This window comes from Gracilinanus agilis, chromosome 4, assembly GCF_016433145.1.
Source record: "Gracilinanus agilis isolate LMUSP501 chromosome 4, AgileGrace, whole genome shotgun sequence".
NCBI classification, from domain to species: Eukaryota; Metazoa; Chordata; class Mammalia; order Didelphimorphia; family Didelphidae; genus Gracilinanus; species Gracilinanus agilis.
In genome coordinates this window covers 492,439,587-492,457,408 of record NC_058133.1, presented here as the reverse complement: position 1 = coordinate 492,457,408, position 17,822 = coordinate 492,439,587, and the positions used below count along the sequence as shown (strand labels likewise).

Sequence of the window (17,822 nt, the reverse complement as noted above, 5' to 3'; positions counted from 1 at the left end):
CTAGTATTACAATTATAAATCTTTATTATGATTAATAAAATCAAAGTGAGTTTTAAATAGTTCTTGATATCTTTGTTTTTCTTCTTGTAGCTGGGAAACTTAGAAGCCCTGAGAATATGATAAAACTTCAGCCATAGGGGATAGCTGGGTGGCTCAGTGGATTGAGAGCAAGGCCCAGAGACAGGAGGTCCTGGGTTCAAATTTGATCTCAGATACTTCCTAGCTGGGTGACCCTGGGCAAGTCACTTAACACCCATTGCCTAGCCCTTACGTTCTTCTGCCTTGGAACCAATACACAGTATTGATTCCAAGATGGAAGGTAAACGTTTAAAAAAAAAAAAAACTTTGGCCATAAATGTCCCTTCCTAACTGCAGGCCTGTTTATTAAACACACTTAACCCAAGTATTTATATTTTCAGCAAAGTAACTGGTCATTGTGTGGCAGACTGTGAAAGTATGTTTCTGTCATAGGGCAAGAAGAATAAGAATCTTTTAAGACTCTATAAAACTGTGGACATGGGGGACATTGTTTAGCTCATGATATAAAACAATTTTCATAAAAGCTTAAAACTAGACCATGACCTTTGAGGCACATTATATTTGCATTTTTTCTATTTGTTTGAATGTGCTTCTAGCTGAAGCCTTTGGGGAAGGCCTGCAGCAGTACTGACTTAATGTTGGGCTGCTTTGGACACATGACCTCACTTCTCTTAGCCTCAGGATCTTCCTTTTTCTTTGGGGAAGTGGACAGGACTGCAAGTTCTTCTCTAGGCTGCCCTAGATTCACCTTAGATGCTACCACTAAAAGAGAATGTCTGTCTTTCATTGTGCTTTCAAAACACTGAATGAACCCAGGGCCTTAAAAAGCAAGCAAAATGAAATTTAAACTAACCCTGAAATAGGGCCCTTGTGCCTGAGAGAAAGTGGCATATGCTGCCCTGTGGGTGCAAAATTGCCATGAGGAGAAAAACATGAGAGCAGAAGCTTGGGAGAATTTCTAATGCACTGTATGATGAGAATTGTGTATGTGATTTCAGAGGAGAAATACCCCATTCTCCCAAGATAGTAGTTGTATGGAGCAAAGTATCATGGTCATCCATGGCTTGGGAGTGGGTGGGATATGGCGGAGACCTTCTTTCCCCATAGAGCAGAGGTCTGCAACCTTTTTGGCTGTGAGAGCCATAAACGCCACAGTTTTTAAAATGTAATTTCGTGAGAGCCATACAATGTTTAACACTGAATACAAGTAAATATGTGCATTTTATGTAAGAACAACACTTTTAAAGTACAATAAGTCTGAACTATTTTTAATAACGCTATTATGTGCTAACCAATGATGAATAAAATACATTAATGTGACTTCTGGTGCTGCATGGTTTTGCTGATTATTAATCAAAATTATTTTGATTATTAATCAAAAAACAAGACTTAATGGGGCACTATAGTACTGATATAACTGCACACATACATATAAAACTCCTTTACACTAAGAAAATTGCTGAAATAAATAGAGAAAAATTCAGGGAAGAATCCTTTTTCCTCTCCCTCTCTCAAGTCAGGCAACAGGAGAAGAAAAAGCTGCCAGCCTGCTGGTTAAGCCATTTGGCCATATAAATTAAGTAGGAGATTACAGAAAATAACATGACTTGTGTGCAGGCATTAGTAAGTAGTGGGGGAGGAGGATACCTTTTCATGGAAAACTGGCCAGGACACATCACACACATTTCCTGGTACAGGTGTTTATCAGTGCTGCCTACTCAATCATTCTGTATCAAATGAAACAACTACTGGGGAGAAATGCTTCTCACTAATGAAGCCTATGTAAAGATGTTCCCCTTTAAGAGCAGGTAGAAAAGTTAAAACCAATAACAATCCCACAAATAGGGAGTGCAGACCCGATGAATGCACTGAGATAAAGCCATGTAAATCAGAGGCAGAGGGGGAGAGAATGTAGACAAAAGTGATCAATCACTATACAGAACCCCAAGATGTCGGTAACAGGTGTGGAAAGAGGAAAAGGAAGGCAGAAGGAGGAACACACAGCACACCTCCCAAGCCGAACTAAAGACCAGGATTCATCTCGCGCGGCAATATCAATGAGGGAGCTTCTATCTTAGAAGATAGGATCATGTGACGTATCACGTGACGCACGATGTCCTGCGTAAACAGTTACTGTGCCGCGGCTGACTTTATGGCTCCTGCAGAAAGAGCCATATGTGGCCCTCCAAAGAGCCAGATGTGGCTCTCATGCCATACGTTGCCGACCCCTGCCATAGAGTGTGAACCAGGAGCATGTAAACAGCCCAGAAAAGGCTTCAAGGATGAAGTTGGGCAGCAGCGTGTCTAAGAAATGGTGTCTTTTACCTTGGTGACTGGGGTGTTCTATTATAAAACATTTACAGTTTGGACCTATTCCTACTTGAAAATAGCTTTGACAGCCTTCAGGATTTCAGTTCAAGTTTGCTACGTATTTCAAATGAACAGTCCAAGGTGGAGGGAGCCAACCCCTTGGAAGCCCGACCTCCTGCGGCCCACAAGGGAAGCTGCCTTGGGTTCCCATGAAGCACTAATAGACGTCAGTGTTTATAAAGAGGTTTTCAGGACTCAGGACCTTCCTGAAGAGTTCTGCACCACGGGCCCTCGTGGTGCTGTCCCAGGGCCACTCTTCCAACATGTCTCTTTTCCAGCAAGGCAAGCCTTCTTCCTAGTGTAGGGGAATCATGATCCTGACCATGACCCCCAGGATGAGCACTGTGACAGTCAACAGAAGAGAAAGCCCCCGGCGGACAACCAGCTGCTTTAGTGACAGAACGTTTCGGGGACCCGAAAGAGTAGAAGCTGCTTCCAGAGGTGGTAAGAGGTCTGTGTGGCTCTCCGTTTTTGAGTACCTCATCAAAGTAATTCCAGGATTGCTACCTGTAGCCACTGGGAAAATCAATAAGCCGAAGTGAGAGTCGTAAATAGCAGAGTCAGATGGAAAAGGCATTAAACTTTGAGTCAGGAGACCAGGAGCCATGTGACCTTGGGCAAATGAATTTAATCGCTGAGCCTCGCTCTCCCCATTTAAAAAATGGGTAAAATGATAATAAGTAAGTATAAGGATCTGGGGTTTTATCACTGTGGCTACTTCTTTTTTAACTAGTGAAGATCCCAGTTCTAAAACATCAAACCCTGATAGCCATCTCTCTGGTCACGAGCTCTGCATTTGGCTCCATTGGTTTTGGGGTGGCTCATTCGCCAAAGCTTTCTAGCCTAGAGCTTGCATTTAGGAGGCAGAGGCATCAAGAGCCCAGAGCCATCTCCACATTACCATGGGCCCCGGAAGGAGGACTTTGCCAGAGGATGGTATTTCAGGTAGACATCAAGGATATTGTTTGCTTTGAAAAACAAAAGGACTCTGCACACGGAAAGGTTCAGTTTCATAGATTTAGAGTCAAAAGGAATTCTAGATGAGGAATTCTCCTCTTCCAGCCCACTCACTTTACAGTTGAGGAAACTAAAGCTCATTGAGGCGAATTGACTTAAGGTCACGGAAAATAGTTGTTAGAGCAATGTATGTCTGCACATGGCACTGGAATGGGATTGATGAGAAAACACCTGAAGAGGCAAAGGATCCTTGTAAGCTCACCCAGGAGATCCCCATTCCTGCTTGACTCCATGGATAAGTTCTAGGGAATTATTTGAGCATACAGAGTTTTAAAAATCTACCAAAGGCCATATTCCTCATAAGAGGCCAAGATTTGAATCAAGTAATTTTATACCCAATACCACTGAAATGTATTCATTGTCCTCTAGGCTGTGATATTATGGTTGGTGCTATCCAAGCTCCCTCAGGAACATAAAATGAAAGACAGAATGTAATGCATGGCTTTGGGGTGTTAACTGCTGCCTCAGTGGAACCCAGCTGAGTCCTGTTGTAACCTGGGATATTATCCTGTGATTTGGGAGGACCACACTCAGTAAAATCTACCAATCGACAGTTAACTGGCTCTGGGCCCAACTATGCTGACACTCACTGATAACAGTCACTGAGGAAAGGGGTGACAGGGCAACTGGAAGGACTGATGCATAGACTTGATTCAGTCTGATAGAAATGCCTTCGGGGAGATGTAAAATCAGCCTGTGTTTTAAAAGCCAACCATCCCAAATGCACACACGCATGCACACACACAGTCACATTTGGCTCAGCATGCTGGACTGGCAAAAATGAAAGCCACAAGGATGTTGTTCTGTTTGAGAATCAAGAGCAGACACAGTCTTACCTGAAGAAATGGCCACCTTCTCTAGCCCTGGGGAGGGACTTGTGCTTTCAGACTCTTGGTGAAGCCCAGCTCGTTTCTGAGCCTAGAGATGAAATGGCACCAGGGTTAGTCAGCTAGTGCCCTCCTGCTGCCCTCCAGGCCATCTTGTAACAGCCACAAGAACTCCCATCGACATAGTTAGTCTGGGCGATTAGGTGCTTAAGTGCTTGTCTTAAAAGGTGTGAGGCTTTGAGAATATAGAGCCTGGGATTAGGTAACTGGCCCAGGTGACACAGCTATTAAATACCTTATGCATAAGGAAGGACCTGGAAAGGAGAGGAAGAAAGGATGCTCAGGGGATGGGCTCTGTGCCAGGGAAGTGGCATGGGACTCAGCATTTGGAAAAATGAGCTGGCCCAAAGGTATGTCCATGTACCCTCCATTGCATTTTTGCCAGAGTTTGTGGGCTCAATAAACCAGGTAGATAATTTCAGGTTTTCCTTTTGTGACCTCGTAGGAGCCATGGTGGACAGGAGAGTCCAGGAGCTAACAAAAACCAAAGCATGTGAATTTTCTAAATCACCTTGGGAGATCATTTCTTCCATCCTCCTGCCTTTGGACAGAACTCTTCTCAGCCTTTATTTAGCAAGTGCCTAGCTTTCTTGCTTACAATGGTCAGAGAAGGTATATTTCATGTGGTCACTTCCCCCAGTACTGAGGATCATGGGCGCCGAGATGTAGAGCTGGCCAACTTCCTAGACTGTGAGCTATGGGCAGGGACCCTGCCTTATCTCTACTTTGTAGCTCCTCCAGGACCTCACACACATTTTGTTGTTCAGTCATGCCCAACTCCTCGTGGCCCCATTTGGGTTTTCTTGGCAAAGATCTTGGAGTGGTTGGCCATTTCTTTCTCCAGCTCCTTTTCCAGATGAGGAAACTGAGGCAAACAAGGTTAGGTGACTTGCCCAGAGTCACATAGCTAGTAAGGGTCTGAAGCTACATTTGAACACACAAAGTTGAGTCTTCCTGATTCCAAGGTCCAGCTCTATCTATGGCACCACTCAGCTGCTTCTCACACACATATTAGGCACTTAAGGGAGAGGAAGAGAAGTCAGTGGAAAGACCACTGGACTTGTGCTCAGGAGGATTAAGTTTTGAGTCCCAACTCTATGTGACCTTGGATGAGTGACTTGGCCTTTCCAGGACTCAGTTATCTATCTATAAAATGAGGTTGAACTAAGTCCCTTCCCCAACTTCAGGTCTAGGATTCAATGAAATGTTTATTGGAATTGAATTTTTGCTGGTTTAAATTTGTAAGAAAATGATCAAAGAAACCCTAATCTGCCAAATTTCCTAATGTAATTTCATTCTTAACTAATTGATGTTTCACCTCTTCCTGGAGGAGACATGTCTTCCGAGTTGGGCTTTAAAGGCTGAAGAGGAATGTAATAGGTGAAATCACAAGCATGTACCATGTGCTCCCAGATCTGAGCAGTACAGTCTAGTTGGATGGAAGTGGGTGTAAAAAATAAAATTAATGTATAATAATAACTTTAAAAATATTATGGTTTTTGTAAGATTTATTAGTAGTCACTAGAAAATATACCCACGTGCCATGCTAGCTTAGGCTGTTCAAACAGCCTGCCACCATTCTCTGCTCCACCATGCCCTGATAGGAAGCAAAAAGAGGAAGAGGAACTCCAGCCCCTCAATTTATTCCTCCTGTCAGCATGTAACAACAGGAAGCCAATGGGCTCATGGGAAATGTAGTTCAAAAACCCCAAAGTTTCCAATAACACAGTGAGTATAAAAGGATGCCTATTTGGCAAGGGTAGAAAAGTAGGGGATGTCAGATAACCCAGGACCTTGAAGGTCCAACAGAGGAGGCTGAACTTTTCTCAGCAGGCAATAGGAAGCTACCCAAGATTTTTGAGCAGAGAAGACATGACCAAGCCTGTGCATCCAGGTAGTTAAATCTGAAGGTTGGATGATGTTTGGATTAGATGGAACATGGAGAAAAGATACTTTTATCTCCTTCCTTGGGGGGGTGTCATCTCCACCCCACTTCCTGAGAGAAGAACCCATGGCTGTCTCCCCAAACTTCCTATCCCCAGACCTGAACGAGGGTCCACTGTGACTTCTGGGAAAGTCAGCCCCATCTTCCTATTTCTCCACTCAAAACACACCAAGAATGTTTTCTCATGAAACCTATTCTTCTTCCTCCTCCTCAGGAGCCCGGGGAGACAATTCATCTGTCCTCACTATGAAATATAACAGCTTGAGTTAATACTTGGAACATGATTGACTGGAGGCAAAGCCTAGTCAGCATCAGTTTTCTGTAGGATCCTTGAGGCCATTTAAGAGGAGAGTGGGTCATCCACTGGGGATGATAGCACCTGTTGTGCCTAGAACAGCCTACAATGAGTTAGGCGCACCATGGAGCCATGAAGACAGACCTCTGCCCATCCAGCATGCCCACAAAGTCATCAACTGGCTTCTCCTTCTCCTTTCCAAGAATACAGATTGCCTAATATGTCAGTGTTCCTGCTTCATTCAATCAGAGACCCTGATTACCTCCTCTGAAGCCAAATTCCAGTTAATTCTGGCAGTGTAGACAATAAAAGTAATGGTTGCCATGATGGCACAGACCAGCATCCCCAGCCAGAGGCCTGCAAGGGAACAGAAAGAGAGAATCATGGGAAATGGCACCCTAAGATGCCTCTACCCTTCTACCTGCTTGCTTCAACAGACATTTCTCATACCTCTGACTCCGATCTTGGCCACAAATACCAGAACAGCCCCAATTGGGAGACCAATGGCATAATAGCTCACGGCATTCACTGCAGCCCCAAAGACAACCTTGCCAGTTCCTCTCAACACTGCTCCACAAACACACTGTGGGGAAAATAAAAGGGAAGGATTGTGAGATTAACCATCTGGTCCTCATTTTACAAATAAGGAAACTGAGACCTGGTAAGGTTTGGGGTCTTAGGGACATAAGATGGTAGACTGAATGCTACAAGGGAGCTTATTTATTGTCATTGAGATATTGTCAGTCATGTCCAGCTCTTCATAACTCATTTGGGGTTTTCTTGGCAAGGATAGGTGGAGTGTTTTGCCATTTCCTTCTCCAGCTCATTTGGCAGATAAGGAAACTGAGGCAAATAAGATTAAGTGACTTATCAGTGGTTCCCAAACTTTTTTGGCCTACTGCCCCCTTCCCAGAAAAAATATTACTTAGCACCCCTGGAAATTATGAAACTATTTATTGAACTCAGAATAGAATGTAATACAAAAAAAAGTGTGGCCATCACCGCTCCCCTGGATCGCTGCAGCACCCACTAGGAGGCGGTGACACCCACTTTGGGATCGCTGCCATATCTGAACTCATAAAAATGAATCTTCCTGTTTTCAAGCTCAGTGCTCTATCCACTGTGCCACCTACCTGCCCTGAAAGGAGCTCAAGACCATCTGATCGGTCCTCATCATCTTACAGATGAGGAAACTGAGACCCAATGAAGTCAAGAAATTTGCCTAATGCCACACATCTATTAAATAATAGAGCTGGAGTTTGGACAACAATCTTGATTCTAAATCCTGTATGCTTTCCACTCTACCAGGGAAGGACAAATAAAGTCTTAGAATGAGCCCCAGGGTAGTAACAACAACAGCAACAACAACAATGGGCAGACATCACAAAGTACTTTAAGGCTTGCAGAAGGTATTCTCTACCTACAATATCTCATCTGAATCATACATCAAGCCTGTGAAATAAATGCTAGAGGTAGTATTGTCCACTGAGACAGCTAGGTGGTGCAATGCATAGAATGTTAGGACTTAAGAGTTAGGCAGATCTGAGTTCAAGTCCTGCCTCAGACACTTACTAGCTATGTGACCCTGGGGCTAAGTCACTTCATATCTCTCAGTCTCAGTTCCCTCATCTGTAAAATGGGGGCATTAATCACATCTTCCTCACAGGAGTATCAAGCACTATCAGTGTCACCTATTGTTATCACAGGGTTGTGAGTGTCTAATGAAATCTCTATAAAGTATTTTACCTCCATTTCCTCATCTGTAGAATGAGGGAGTTAGACCAGATGAGCTCTAGGGTCCCTTCCAACTCTAGGTCTGTGATCTTAAGATATTATGCCTCTCTTAGAATGGGTTGATTCTTCCTTTGGTCATTGACCCAGGTCTTGAAAACACTTCCCTGGGCAGGGGGCTGGTCCTTGTTTTGAATTATTGGTAGTTGTCCTCAGCAGGGAAAAATCCTCTTTCCTCACTGGCTCCTGAGGCTCAGGGGCTTTCTTTCAGTCCCCACACTTTCCTCATGTGGCTTGGAGGAATAGCAAGAGAGGAGCAACGCTAAGGAGGAGGTCAGGTTTGGAAGAACTCTTGGGGAGAGCCCTAGGAGGGATTAGGGAGGGAAGAGCACAGAGCTCAGGAATATACTCACACAGAGTGACTCAAACAGGTTAAAGGCGATGTAGACAGGCATGACCCAAGTCACCAGGGCATTGACTTCTCTGTGAGAAAAATGGGAAAAAAACGTTCATTCGGGGCTATCAAACTGTGTCCCTGCTGGGTTACACCTGCGCTGACCTCTGAGAAGCCATGATGAGAGAGAGAAAGCTGAGACACCCCCACCTTCCACCATCTACACACCGACCTGCACCTCTGGCCTTCCTTCTTGCCCTCGCAATAGTCATGTTTCCACGCATCTCTGAGTCAGTGGGAGGCCTTTGTCCCCAGGACCCTCCAAGAGATGGGATTCCATTCCCCTTCTACTCTTCACACTCATAAGATCTTGGGCCAGAAGACTATCTGGAATCCAACTCATCTCATTTAACACATGAGGACAGAGACCCAGATGGAAGAGGTAATTTTGTCCAAGGCCACCCAGATGGCCTGCCACAGAGCCCCATTTTGAATTTATGGCCTTTGATCTACCAGGAAAGGGAGGAGACCTGAAAGAATCTGGCCCTTTGTCAGTGGTTCATAGATGAGTCACTGAAGGGTATCTGAGAGAAGAAAGCTCCCTGCCACCCCTGTGTAAAGCTTTCCCTGCCCCTTCCACAAAAGCAGCCCCAAATTGGACTTATACCACATTACTCTCCCTCCTCAGCTCCTTCCCTTAAAATATCCAGCTCTTTTCAAGGCCTTTCCTGATTCCCCCAGATGCCAGCACCCGGATCTCTGTACATTTAGGGATGCAGGATGGGGTATGCGCCTATATCCAAGAGATAAGTATAGAAGGAGCTAGCCCTGAGCCAGGAAGAACTAGGATCGAGTCCCATCTCTGACATATGCTGACTTTGCGACTATAGGGAAATCATCTCACTTTTCAGGAATCTAGGCAACCACCTAAGACAGGGTTTTTTTTAAACCCTTACCTTTCATCCTAGAATTAATACTATATATTGGTTCCAAGACAGAGGAGTGTTAAAGGCTAGACAATGGGTGCTAAGTGACTTGCCCAGGGTCCCACAGCTAGTTAGTGTCTGAGGCCAAATTTGAACCTAGGCCCTCCCATCTTCAGCCCTGATTCTCTATCCATTGAGCCACCCAGCTGCCCCTGAGGCAGGGGTTTTTAACCAGAGCTCCCTGGAGAGATTTTGGGGGTCCATGAACTTGGATAGAAAACAATAATATCTTTCTTCCAATATAATTGATTTGTAATACCTTTGTAATCTTGTACATTTTTATGTCATATATTTAAAAACATTGTTCTGAGAAGGGGTCAATGCCAAAGGGAGCCCATGACCCAGAAAAGGCCATGAGCCCCCCATCTAAGACTCTAAGTTACAAGAAGTTACTGACATTAATTGATAAAGAGTTTCCCACCCAGAAGTTCTTATAACAATGAAATCACAGGTCCAGACCCTTTCCCTAATCTGTACTTACTTACATGTGAACACATATACTTCTAGTAGAAGGCTTTGACTATCTCACTTGGTTTATGCCCCAGAGCTGAACACAGCCCAGGCACTGACACTTAGAAGGCATTTAATGAATGTTTGTTAATTGGCTGATGGATGTTATATCCTATGGGTGGAATATAATCTCCTCGCAGGGTAGATTGTCTCATTTTGTTCTCCCTGGTTAGAATGTAAGCTCCTTGAGGGCAGAAATTGTGTCTTTCACTTTCTTTGTATCCCAATCATTTTTTCATTGTATAAGGCACTTAGTAGTGCCTGTTTTTTGACTCAGAGATTGTAGTTGTATCCCCAGAGCCTAGCAATGCCTGGCACTTAATTTTTTCATGGTCAATGGTTTGATGCCTCCAGTTCCTCCCCAACCACCAGCCAACACACTTGAAAATGGTAGCCATAAAGAGGCAGCCAGACATGCACCTTTAGTATGCAGACATGATGACTGCTCAAGGAGCCCTGCCAGAACTAAGTAGGGACCCCTGTGGGATGTATGCCCAGGAGCATAGGGATATTGATTACCTACTCATCATTGGTAAAAATTCGTCCCAGCATATCCTTGAAGATGGTTAGCAGGGAGCCAATGACAAAAAAGATGCCACCTGAAAAGGAGAGACAAGAAAAACAGCATTGGCCCCAGCCTCCCCTTTTTAGTGCCTGTAGCCTTTGGGGTATTCTCTTCCTTGGACTAACTTTGGGTCTTTGTCATCATCAAGGACAAAATGACATCTTAGTTATGTGACTGGGAAGCTCCTTCAGACCATTTTCACTGTGTGCCATTTGCCCCCAAAAGGAGGGAAAGGCAGCTAAGGTGCCACCTCTTCTATGACACCTTCCATGATTGTTCACTCCTTCCTCAGATTTCCCTTAAGCCCTTTGCCTGGATCTCTCCTTTGTTCCCATCATACTCTACTCTCTATGGATCACCACTTTATGATTGAGTAGGACAAGGTGAGGTTGGGGACTGGGCAGCAATTGTAGCAAGCCAATAGTTACTTTGAAAAAAATCTGAGAGTCTTCAAAGTTAATGATATGGTGACCCAAAAAAGACTGACATGCTCTTCAGCTGCATTAATAGAGCTTGGAAGAGATTTCAAAGGCCATCTACTCCAACCCCCTCATTTTACAGAGGTCTGAAGAGAAATGACTTAGCCAAGGTCACACAGATATTATGTATCAAGGAAAGGATTTGAACTCAGGTCTTTTGACACAGGTTGGCTTTTGTAGAGGGAGATCCCTACCGGAGGTGAGAGTTCTCAATAAGTGGTGACTTTTGAATCAAGTTGACAGCAGAGTGTTGGGATTGGATCTGAAGTCTAAGGGGAAATTGTAGTAGTCATAACAATTCCAAATCCATCTTGGAACATAGGAACATTTGAAGGGGAAGTCCCTGTCCTAATAGGAAGTACTTGACTAAGTCTGCACAAACTATACACCCAATAATGATTGAGAAGACATCCTGAGCTGTGGTCCAGAAGCAAAGGCTAGGAGTGGACTAGAGAATGCCCATTTACTCACAAGTGGCCAACACACTCGTAACCGTAGTTTTCTTAGCTGCTTGGATATCCCCAGCACCTAATGCATTCCCCACTCTGACACAGGCAGCATTGCCAAACCCAAGAGGAATCTGGAATCAAAGACAAGGAGGTAAAATTAAAAGTCCCTGGAGGGAGGGGGGCAGCTGGGTAGCTCAGTGGATTGAGAGCCAGATCTAGAGATGGGAGGTCCTAGGTTCAAAGCTGGCCTCAGATATTTCCTAGCTGGGTGATCCTGGGCAAGTCACTTAACCCCTATTGTCTAGCCCTTACCACTTTTCTGCCTTGGAGCCAATACACAGTACTGACTTCAAGGCAGAAAGTAAGGGTTTAAAAAAAAAGTGCCTGGGTTTGACCTCCTCCTTTCTTTGCAGAATGGAGGAACTAGGAGTGTGGATTACTGCATCAACTGTTGGACTTATGTAGATGTGTAAGTTTTGTTGAACAGCTTCCACTCCCCCATTTTTTTCTTCTTTTTTAGAAAGGCTGGGGGGAGTGGAGTGATGTATTTGGAAAGGAAGGTTATATGAAAACAAAAGTCATCAATAAAAATCAAACAAAACACAAGTACCCATTCATGGGAGCATGCATGTCTTTAGGAAGACACATGAAATTGCTGTAGACTGGAGTTTTTAGAATGTTTTTTACCCCCTAGGAAAGGCTGTCTGTTTTAGCTAAAGTGGAGAATTGTTAGCAAGGAGAAGACCCAGGATGTGCACAAAACATCCAACTGAAAAGGCAAGTAGAACTGTAGGAGGGGAAGGAGCCAGCAGGGCAGTTGTTGGTAAACAACCAGCAGCAAGAATGGGGATTGATGTCAACTTAGAGAAGTCCCCTACTAGAAGGCTCCAAGGATCTGAAAGGAAGGAAGGAAGGAAGGAAGGAAGAAAGGAAGGAAGGAAGGAAGGAAGGGAGGAAGGGAGGGAGGGAGGGAGGGAGGGAGGGAGGAAACTGCATTCAGCACATTAGCCAATACATCAACCAACATCCCATAAGTAAGCTGCATTCCACATCCATCGTTTCCCTCGTCCCCATCAACCTTCGCAAAGAAGGGAGGGAGATGTAATCTCATATCTCTTCTTCAGGGCCAAGCTTGGCCATTATAATTAGACAGCATTACATTTTTATTGGTTGTCATTGTTTCCATTTACACTAAGTCATTATGGAGATTGTTTTCTTGATTCTGATGACTTCATGTCCCATCCGTTCACATGTCTTCCCATGCTTCTCTACATTTTCATACTCATTGTTTCTTAAGTGCAGTAATATTCCATTATAGTCATGTACCACAACTTGTTAAGCTGTTCCTCTGCTGATGGGCATCTGCTTTGTTTCCTTTTCTTTGCTGCCACAAAAAGTACTGCTATACATATTTTTGTCCATATGGGACCTTTCTATCATTGACCTCTTTGAGGTCCAAAAACATGGATGTTTTAGTAACTCGCATTGCCTGATGCCAAATTGTTTTCCATAATGGTCAGACCAAGTCACAACTCCTCCAAGTGTATCAGTGTCTTTCATAACCCTTCCAGAATTTATAAAAAATAATAATAACTGGCATTCGCATAGCAGTTTATAGTTTAGAGAGTTACAAATATTCTTTCACTTCATCCTTGCAACAACTCTGAGAGGTAGGAGCTATTATTTCTCCATTTTACAGAAAAGGAAACTGAGGCTAAAAGAGACTGAATGATTTATCCAAGGTCACACAGCTAATAAATGTGTGTGTGTGTGTGTGCGTGTGTGTGCGTGTGTGTGTGTGTGTGTGTGTGTGTGTGTGTGTATGTGTGAAGTCAGATTTGCACTCTGGTCTTGCTGATTCCAGGTCCAATGCTTTATATACCCTACCAACTCTCTAGGTTCTGCTTTTCTAAGTAATAATATTAATAACTTACATTATTATGGACCTTTAAGGTTTATAAAATGCCTTCCTTAGGACCACCCTATAGGTGGGTAGGAAAATATTATTTTCCCATTTTATAGATGAAGAAACAGAGCCTCAAATGGGGAAGTCACAATTGAAACTATTTATATTTTTAAAGGCTTCTGATTTCTCTTTACTTTTAAACCCTTACCTTCTGTCTTGGAATAAATATTGTGTATTGGTTCCATGGCAGAAGAGTGGTAAGGGCTAGGCAATGGGGGTTAAGTGACTTGCCCAGGGTCACACAGTTAGGAAGTGTCTGAGACCAGATTTCATCTGATATGATAAAGGACTCATATCTAGCAAATGTCAAAGGTGAGATGATTACCTAAAGAGAAGTAATTATAGCACCCAAATTTCTTCAGGGCTTCAATACTTTAATCTGGGCACACTTACCCACATAGACCCCAACCTTTTGGCATCTTAGCAGTTGTTATTCAGTTGTTTCAGTCATTTCTGTCTTTTGATGACTCCATTTTGGGTTTTCCTGGCAAAGATATTGGAGTGGTTTGTCATTTCCTTCTCTAGTTCATTTGACATAGGAGGAAACTGAGGCAAACAGGGTTAAGGGATTTGCCCAGGGTCACATAGCTCGTAAATGTCCAAAGCTAAATTTGAACTCAGGTCTTTATGACTTCAAGACCAGTGTTCCAACCACTTGAGTCACCTAACTGCCCATCTTAGTAGATAGTCTTTAATAAGTATCACGGTCAAAAAAATTGATAGTCTGTAGTCAACCTGGTAACAAGCTTTCCCTGAAATTATCTTGGAAGGACAAACAAACACAGTGCATCCATCATAAGCCTTTTCAGCTTAGAAGTGTGTGCCAGTCAGTGCCTTTTTCCCCTGGCATTCAGGACTCCCATCATGTCACGATGATGGATCAGAGGAGGTATCATGGCGCATATTCCTTCTATTGAACAACACCGCATATGTATGTTTCTACAGGCCAGTGAACAAAAATCACATATTGCAACATTTTCTGAACCTTGGCCTGTAAGTAATAACTCTAGCTAAAACTCAATAAAGTAATAAAGGTGTTTCTCAGTTCTCCTGCCACCCAGCCCAGCTCTGGTTCACAGAACACAGAAAGTTCAAGGACAAACGCTCAGCATCCCTGGGTGCCAGGGTCATGGAAGGCCAGTCCTACCCCTGTACTGTTGGCACTATCAATTGGTCTGAACGTGCTGGAAAGTGATTACGATTAGGCTAAGAAACGGACTAAAATATCCATTTCCTTTGCTCCTGAGAATCTAATAGTGGGCTTACATCTTATCCAACTTACCTGGATATAAAACAAAGTAAAGTACCCTGGAAAAGAGCAAATATTTCTAACCTTATTTTTCAGATGGAAGAAGTGAGGCTCAGAGAGGTTAAAAATAACTAACCCAAGCCACAAGGCTTCTGTTGTTCAGTCACGTCTCACTCTTGATGACCCCATTTGGGGTTTTCTTGGCAAAGAAACTAGAGTGGTTTGCTATACCTTTTCCAGATCATTTTACAAATGAGAAAACTGAGGCAAACAGTGACTTGCCCAGGGTCACACAGCTAGTAAGAGTCTGAGGTCCAACTTGAATTTCAGGTTTTCCTGACACTAAGTCCAGCCCTCTATCCACTGTGCCAGCTAGATGCCCTAAGTCACACTGCCAATAAGTATCGAATCTGGAGCTTAAAACAATCTTCTGATCCCAATTAAGTATTCTTTTCACCATATCCTTGTATTTTTCAGGGCGCTTCCTTACCTCCTCTGGCAGTTGGCTTAGAACTCATACTTCTTGGAGATAACCATATGAATAAAATATTGCATGTATTCCTTCTGGGATAAGACTCCAGTGAGCCTTGTTTCTGGCTTCAATCAGGGTAAATTCTTCACCTTGCTACTTTGCTATCATCATAGATATAGAATTGAAAAGGACATCAGATTCCATATACCTCATCTTACAGGGGAAGAGCTAGGTGACTTGCCCAAGGTCACTTAGCTAATAAATATCTAAAGTGATAATAAATATCTAAAGTGGCACTGGAACCTAGACTTTCCTGAAGCCAAGTTCAGCTTCCTTTTCCATGACACCAGTTGTACCAAACTTAAATATAAACAGGGGCCACTAAACTGTGTATAAAATTTCCTTCGGGTCATATCTATGCTTTAGAAAACAGCATATTAGCATCATCTATGTTCTATATTGTAATTGTTTACATCAGTGATTCCCAAAGTGGGCGCCACCACCCCCTGGTGGGTGCTGCAGAGATCCAGGGAGGCTGTGATGGTCACAGGTACATTTGAGGGTGGTGAATAATTGTAAGGGGGCAGTGATAGTATGTGACAGAGGGCGCTAAGTAATATTTTCTCTGGAAAGCCAAAAAAGTTTGGGAACCACTGGTTTACATTGTTAGGTATTTCCCAATGACATTTTAATCTGATCTGGAAGGTGGGTTCAATCACTATCTTACTCAGCACGCAAGCTCCTTTAATGTCCACTTTTGCTAATTTCCTCATCTTTGGTCCTCTTTGTTAGAACCACTAGATTTGTATTCAGAATAGTATTATCGATTACTTGTTTTTCAGATATGTTCAGCTCTTCATGATCCCATTTGAGGTTTTCTTGGCAAAGATCTGGAATGATTTGGTATATACTTCTCCAGCACATTTTACATTCAAGGAAACTGAGGAAAATGGGATTAAGCGACTTGCCTAGGGACACACAGCTAGTAAGTATCTGAGGTCCAACTTGAACTCAGGTCTTCCTGACTCCAGGGCTGGCACTTTGCTACCTCACTGGCTACTCAGTATTAAATCCTGGCTGTGACATTTTAATTATTAGCTACTGCTTAACCTCTCTGAGATATAATCTCCATTATTAGAAAATGAGAATAACATTGGGATTCTTTATCTCACACAGCTATTGTGGATATAAAGTAATATCTAAGCGCTCAAAGTCAGGAAGACCAGGATTTAAGTTCCATCACTTAGACATAGAGGCTGTGTGACCCTAAGGAAGTCACTTAACCTTTCAGTGCCCAAGGCCAGCAATGTCAGATGGAAATAGAAACAGACCCAGTAATCCCTACATAAGGCTCTCTGCTGACACATATTGACTTGGTCTTAAAGGGTAATGTTGTCTCTGTTTTATTGTATTTTTATTTATTTTAAAAGTATCTCCCAATTACATTTTAATCCGGTTCAGGCTGCACTCGGGAGTGTTGCCAGCTGCATGGGGCCATGTGTTTGACACCTCTGCTCTAAGACTCTCTAAGACGAAGTCACAGAGAAGCTGCTGACCTGAATACCAACGAAATCACACACACGGTCCCCCTCCTAACACGATTATTGGTATGATTATTGGACTGCGATTGTGTCTGCGTTCCTTGCATATGGCGCCATCTCCCCCCTTCCTAAGCATGCACCAGAGACCTTTGTAAGAACAGGATACATTCGGTCTGAGCTCCTGCGAGGGATGCAAAATGGAGTCCAATTTACATAGGATGCCAGACAAGCCCTCTAGCCCCTGAAACTTCACACTTGTCTGCTGCCAGGACCCGAAGTGCCATCTGCTACCCTGGGAAAGCCAGGGCACTAGGGGCCCCTTTTATATGGATGCCTTTTGTGGCTGATGAGAAAACCTGGTGTAAGAAGGCTTAATTGCTCAAAAACACCTTCCTGGGACGCGATAGGCACACACAATTGCATGAACACCAGGAGAAAGAGCTTTCTCGATGGCAATGGTATTGATAGAGAGGAAAGCATGATGACAAAAGCAAGCAGAAAAGCTAATGGGTGCCATATTCTGAGCCCCAAGTCCCCCTGATGTCAGCAGAATTCTAAGGGCCATGTGGCTTGTGTCAGCATCCCATAGAATAAGATTATGTGGAGCCAAGGGGCAGCCTTTGGCTTTTTTTTTCCATTCCTCCCAGGACCTGGGAATCCCTACTAGGGACCCCTCCACAGAATTTAAATCATATGATGCAGTAATATTATTTATAAAAGTAGCATAAGCTACCAGGTAGGTAGCACAGTGGATAGAGCATCAGTCCTGGAATCAGGAAGACCTGGATTCAAATCTGACATCAGACACTTCCTAGCTATGTGACCATGGGCAAGTCACTTAACCTCATTTGCCTTCTGTCTTAGAAGTAATACTAAAGGGCAGCTGGGTAGCTCAGTGGAGTGAGAGTCAGGCCTAGAGACAGGAGG

General features: G+C 43.6%; 1 protein-coding gene across 1 annotated transcript in view; it reads right to left on the bottom strand.

The window, feature by feature from the left end:
* Nucleotides 1-2,048: 2,048 nt before the first annotated feature.
* The window catches only part of LOC123246820 (multidrug and toxin extrusion protein 2-like), a 34,768-nt gene continuing 18,994 nt past the window's right edge, over nucleotides 2,049-17,822 (bottom strand). The window contains exons 4-11 of the mRNA XM_044675609.1: nucleotides 16,291-16,347; nucleotides 11,690-11,798; nucleotides 10,698-10,773; nucleotides 8,698-8,767; nucleotides 7,004-7,136; nucleotides 6,816-6,910; nucleotides 4,263-4,344; nucleotides 2,049-2,925 (exon numbers count right to left, since the gene is read on the bottom strand). Coding sequence (XP_044531544.1) covers nucleotides 2,705-2,925; nucleotides 4,263-4,344; nucleotides 6,816-6,910; nucleotides 7,004-7,136; nucleotides 8,698-8,767; nucleotides 10,698-10,773; nucleotides 11,690-11,798; nucleotides 16,291-16,347 — 843 coding nt within the window. The 3' untranslated portion in view covers nucleotides 2,049-2,704. The remainder of the gene's footprint in view (nucleotides 2,926-4,262; nucleotides 4,345-6,815; nucleotides 6,911-7,003; nucleotides 7,137-8,697; nucleotides 8,768-10,697; nucleotides 10,774-11,689; nucleotides 11,799-16,290; nucleotides 16,348-17,822) is intronic.